Genomic DNA, 5,654 nt, shown 5'->3' with positions numbered 1-5,654 from the left:
CATATGAACTGTGTACAGTGAATGATGAACTGATAATACAGTTCAGAACGAACTGAACGCTAACTGAACTGTGTATACAGTTCAGAACGAATTGCGAATGCAGTTCAGAACGAACTGTGTGTGTATAATGGCGTCGTGCACAAATTACGTAACGCTAAAAATTCGGATTTTGGACCCCCTCCCCATGGAACAACAAAACTAATCACCCCTATTCTGTAATTCGATCGATTCGAAATGTTTCGAACGACTTGATAAAAATCCATTCTGTATTCCGTTCGAGTTGTTTTTGCATTTCGTTCGATCTGTTTCTCTTCGAACATTAAATGGGCAAAACGTTCGAAATGAGGAATGCGAAATTATAACTCGAACGAAATAACGGCTTCGAACGAAATGGAAATTCGTCGGAATACAGAATAAGTCGATATTGTCGTTTTCATGAAAAACGCAAAATTTCAGTATACGATGGTTTTAAATTGGATTGTTTGATTATTTATCAATTTAAATTTTAATTCCATATTTTGGAGTTCAGTAAGTTAATATGCAAATCTACTTCACTTGGAAAACACAGTTGAAAGCGGAAAGATTTAAACAGACTTGTTAAACAGTAAAATTAAATAACGACTCAAACAAAATCAAAATTTCAAAATCAAACTTTGATTTTCTATTGTTGTTATTTCTAACAAAATTCGGACGAATAATTATCAAAATGGCATTATATGAATGAATAATCCTACATAACAACCCACACTTTTTATACTTGCTATGACATATCCCTCCACTGTAAGAAAGAGTGAGTGAGCTGCTCAAAAGGATTAGTTCACTTAAGTGAACGGTTGGTCACTGAACGGTTCATTAAAGTGGACCGTTTTGCCCACCTCTAGTTTCGACAAAGCGAATACCCCAGGCACATTGATTATGAACTCCGTGTTAGGGAAACACAGCTCGGTGGGAACAAAAATACCCCCGACTTTCATGTATATTTCCGAAGCGGATTTCTACAGGTACATCGATATTGAAGTCTGTGGAAACAGTAAATCGGGCCAATCAAAACTTGGCAGCTAGGGCGTTTAGATAACGCTTGACATTTTATAGTTATTAAATTGTTCATTTCATGAAAAATAACATTTTATTTATTGTGGTAGACGCGTAGAAATATTTCCTATCAATTGATGCAAACAACTTTCCGATCTGTTAACAAATGTTCGAGTTTTAAGCATTCGAAATACGGGTAGGGTTAGCACACAAACCGGCAGAACAAATGTATGGGAAGAAAGGAAATGTGTTTCTTTTCCGTAGGCCTTAGAATGGGTATATGAGTACCATCAATACACCGGGTATCTTGAATTTGTCGATGAAATGTTGCTTTGTTTCGTTAAACGATGTTGTATCAAATTCGATTCATTTTTTGCATAAGCTTTCTCTTCTTCTAATCTTCTTCCTCTTCTTTTTAATCACAATTCTAATAAAATATCAAATTTAATTTGTTTCTCGATCTTTTTAATGTTTGCAATAGCCGTGCACATTACCTTGTTTATGAACCCAAAAATTTGACATTTCTCTTCGAGACAAATTTTGCTCGAAATCTACGGAGTTATCGTACGAATAGTAGATTGAGCTTACAAACAGTATGAGTGATTTAAAGAGCTTAAACGAGCAGTATCCTTTGCATAAAACGAGATACTCGCTACAACATGATTCAGCTTGGTCGAAACCATTCCGAATGGGTTATTTGAACTGATTGAGAACTAAAGATGATTTAGGAATCAGAAACCTATTGTAATTCATGTGAAATTGACGTTAATTTTGTAAAGGAATGAGAGTTTTTCCATCTGGTTCTATAGTTATGAAACACTGGAATTTTAGTTTTTTTAATGTTTCGCGCCTGGAAATAAGGTTCAAATGGCCAGTCTTATTAATAAAGATAGTTATTATATCCTACACTAGATACTTTAATTCAACCGACTTCTTACATATCTCTAGAAACTCAGAAAAATTGAGTGTTTCTATAGTTATAAGACGTATTGTATATTATATTAGCTGAGCGGTATAGGGGTATTTCACGGTACTCCTCCTTTGGGTGATTTTCGTGGGTCAAAAAATCGAAACTTTGAGTGCTTCGAGGCATCCCTAAATCATGTCCGATTGAGCTGAAATTTTGCACAGGTCATTTTTTTGGGCCAATAAAAAATGTACATGGTTGGCTTTTGAAATTTGACATGGCCACTTTCGCGGCCACCCTAATGTCCGCATTCTCCCACCCCTCTACTCGTTTGTGCTATCTTCTCTTGCTATTTAAATCTTCCATTAGTTACTGAAAGTACTCGTCAAAAATACTATGAACTAACGAGTGCAAGTTTTGCATATCACGAGTGTGTCTTCTGAGTCGTTCTTTCATCGGCAGGTCTTTCCCAATTATCTGAATAAAAATTCGAAAAATGAACATTGTCTATATTTCGTTTTCAACCTGTGAATCGGAAATAGCCTAAAAACAATCTTTCCTGTTCGATAGGTTGTTTTGAAAAACTATGAAAAAATGCACTCCATATATATTCAATATTATGACTGAAGATTGTACCAAGATTACTTAGAACATAATATAACGAGACGAGTCAAAAGATAAGCGAACAACTAAATTGCGTGAGCAAATAGAGTGAAACATGCATGTCCACGTACCACTGTATAAATAATTTAGAAAACCAATTTCAGGTGGATAGTCGACATCGAAGACAAAACTACGATGGTTGCTTCCATAATTCTGCTCCTTTTAGGATTATGTTCATATTCAGATGTTTGTATTAAAACTATTTGATCATTACGTTCGTACAGCAAAGTATTCTCACTTTTAGGGACGCATGATGTTCGATTTTCAGGGGGAATATCTGGAATGCGGAAATGGATTACCCATGCTCGGTGGAGACATGTCTAAAATGTATGTTTTCACAGATGAGAACAATACTCTGCTGCTGGATGGAGTGTTTTTGTACACTAAAGATTATTATTCTCCTATAAAAGTGAGTTACAAAAACGTCGAACATCTTCAATAACCATCCTTCATTTTCTTTTTTCTCTAATGTAGTGGTCTGTTACATCTGAGCACCTCGAGCGAGGCAGCTGGAGACCGGGAATCATATCGAAGGTAGTGCCAGATATGTGTGCTGTTATTTTGAATCCCCTAGAGCCCTGGTACGTTGTGACTAGAACGATGCAACAAACCAAATGTCCATACCTGACGGGGGTAATTATAACTGATTATTTTCAGCAAGCCATTAGTTTCAATATTATTGGTTACAGCATGAAGAAAGCTTTCATATGTTGGAATTGGGAAATTTGGGCATAAACTTTCCACACGCGTTTGCGGGGGATTGGAGGTTTTACCTCAATGTAACGGTTACTAGAAATGGTCGAAAAGTAATGGAATGTTTGTTCGTCGAAGTTTCGGTCATCGAAGAATAATTCGAACACAAAATGACTCTTCAGATGCGCCGACAGGGTAATAAAGATATTATTCAAAATAAAATGTTTACAGTTTTCTGTTATTTGAGCACTGTTGCTTACAATTGTTTCGATGTATATTGAAAAAAAATTAGTATGAAAAAATATTTAACAACTCGAATAATATATATTGTATCTATATTTTATATTATATTATTTCGTATCAACGGTGAAACAATGTGAGTTTTCTCAACAGTTTTATTTTATTTCTTTCTTCAACCAATGTCATACGTCTTCGGCCTCATGGTTGTACAGACTGCTTAAAGGGACTTAATTCTACTCTTTGGTGGGAATATTCCAGGGCGTGGTCTACCTAGATCATACCTTACGAAACGTTCCTGAACATGTTCGATGCGCTGAATATGTGCCACGTGATATGGAACTCAGACTTGTACTGCATATTCCAAAACACTGCGGAAAAATGCCCAGTACAACGACTTCAGAGTGTAGATGTCATCAGAATGGGCTGTGTTGCGTCTCAGAAATACTACCATCATATTCGATCTCGAAATTGTTACCGAGACGTGCTCGTGGAAGCCTTGCAATTCTCAGCGTTTGCATGTTAATCGTTCAATATCAGCAGTATGCATCAGTCGAAAGTTACTACTCAAAATTTGTCAAAAGCTTTGGAGGAATCGACGTAAATAGCATCTACTTGTTGCTGCTTCTCGATTCCATATTCCATAAGATTCCTGTCTGTCGCGCGTTTTTAACGAAGTCTTGTTGAAACACCGAAACCACAGGCTTACAATCGGACACAGTGCAAGTAAACACTAGAACAGTTTTGCAAGGCAGTTTAAAATATATATCGAAGCAGCTAAAATTACATCCACATGCGGAATCATTCATGATTTTCGATTTTTGTTTCCCTTTTCCACTTTTGATCAGTATTCATTGCCATAGGGTGGCTTAAATATTATAGAATAACATGTAGAAGGTATTCTCATTAACAGAAATTTGAAATTCAAAATGTAACTATACAAATCAACCACCTGTCCATATTACCCCCACTGTCCGTATTACCTGCGGTTCCCCTACTGGCCTAATGGTTGAGGTGAATTGCTATCATACATGTTGTGGAAAAAATCGGCGAAGAAAGCGGCGAGTGGGAGGTACTGGATAGATAAATGAGTTTGTCCGGCATCCGTGTCAAGTTCTTCCGATTTCGTACGAAGCTCCAGAAAGATGACGGACTTTGCTTGAATAGGCTTTGAAGAGTATTTATGTACTTGCGGAAGCTATCAAGCTGCAAGTTTTTGTATTTTTCTTCAGCCTCATACAGTTGTCTTCTGAACATTGGGTTTTTATTGTGAAGAAATCACTTTCTCTATTTTCGTAGCGGATTGCGGAGATTTCGAAGCTGTGGAGTCTACCAGGGTTGATTGAAATTCCTATAACGTTTTGACTAACATTACATGTATGTATTTTTGATTTAAATAAACAAAAAAAATACATTTTGAATGATAAATACAAATATTTAACAATTTTGGAACCGATCCGATTGAATTTGTATGAATTTGTTTTATAATAATTGATTCTTTATACGGCTTTTCGCTTTGCGGTCAAGTTTCGTGGAACGTATCTAGGCCGTAAAGCGAGGTATGGGTGTACCTGAATTTCTTCGACGTTCGTGAATTCCAATAACGATTTTCTCCACCTTCCGTCTTTCACTTTTTTGTGCATTTGTTATGCTGGTCATGACCCTGCTGCTGGAATTGATATACATTCACCATAACGAAGACATTTGTTCCAATATGTGAGTAATGGAATCTCCTTCGTAACTTCAATAGAAACTACATTGGATTCTCGATTTTGTTCATTGAAACTTAAAGAAGATCCAATATTCGTAAACACAAAGACTATTGGCGTGACTTGACTTGACCTAGATACTAATTATGAAGGTCTGAGGAATTAGTTTGGGCTAATTATATTTTGAATATTTAGAATTAGGCTAATTTTATTTTGGATAACTGAAGTTAGGTTACAGCGCTGAGTGTTTGTTTTCAATTCCGACAAACCAGTTCAAAATTATGATTAAATAACATTTTGGCTAAAACAAGTCAAAAATATATTTATGTTTTCCTTTCAAAGCCGTTATGAACCTTAGGACCTCACCATACCATATATCATCGAAGAGATTGTGATATTAATTAAAACCATAC

General features: G+C 36.0%; 1 protein-coding gene across 1 annotated transcript; it reads left to right on the top strand.

The window, feature by feature from the left end:
• Window positions 1–2,522: 2,522 nt before the first annotated feature.
• On the top strand, window positions 2,523–3,571 carry LOC129776175 (uncharacterized). The gene is made up of 5 exons (XM_055781645.1): window positions 2,523–2,637; window positions 2,693–2,788; window positions 2,847–3,011; window positions 3,077–3,235; window positions 3,292–3,571. The coding sequence occupies exons 2-5, from the start codon at window positions 2,738–2,740 to the stop codon at window positions 3,451–3,453; spliced, it is 537 nt and encodes a 178-aa protein (XP_055637620.1). The 5' UTR covers window positions 2,523–2,637; window positions 2,693–2,737; the 3' UTR covers window positions 3,454–3,571.
• The last annotated feature ends 2,083 nt before the right edge of the window (window positions 3,572–5,654 follow it).

Source organism: Toxorhynchites rutilus, chromosome 3, assembly GCF_029784135.1.
Source record: "Toxorhynchites rutilus septentrionalis strain SRP chromosome 3, ASM2978413v1, whole genome shotgun sequence".
In the NCBI taxonomy this organism is placed as follows: domain Eukaryota; kingdom Metazoa; phylum Arthropoda; class Insecta; order Diptera; family Culicidae; genus Toxorhynchites; species Toxorhynchites rutilus.
The sequence above is the reverse complement of the archived record's forward strand: the minus strand, read 5'-3'. Positions and strand labels throughout refer to the sequence as shown.

Excerpts from the sequence above, each read along its gene's own strand:
- LOC129776175 (XM_055781645.1), top strand. The coding sequence starts at position 2,738 with ATGGTTGCTTCCATAATTCTGCTCCTTTTAGGATTATGTTCATATTCA. Across the intron at positions 3,012-3,076 it reads ATTATTATTCTCCTATAAAA|TGGTCTGTTACATCTGAGCA; the intron begins GTGAGTTACAAA and ends TCTCTAATGTAG. Across the intron at positions 3,236-3,291 it reads AATGTCCATACCTGACGGGG|CATGAAGAAAGCTTTCATAT; the intron begins GTAATTATAACT and ends TATTGGTTACAG.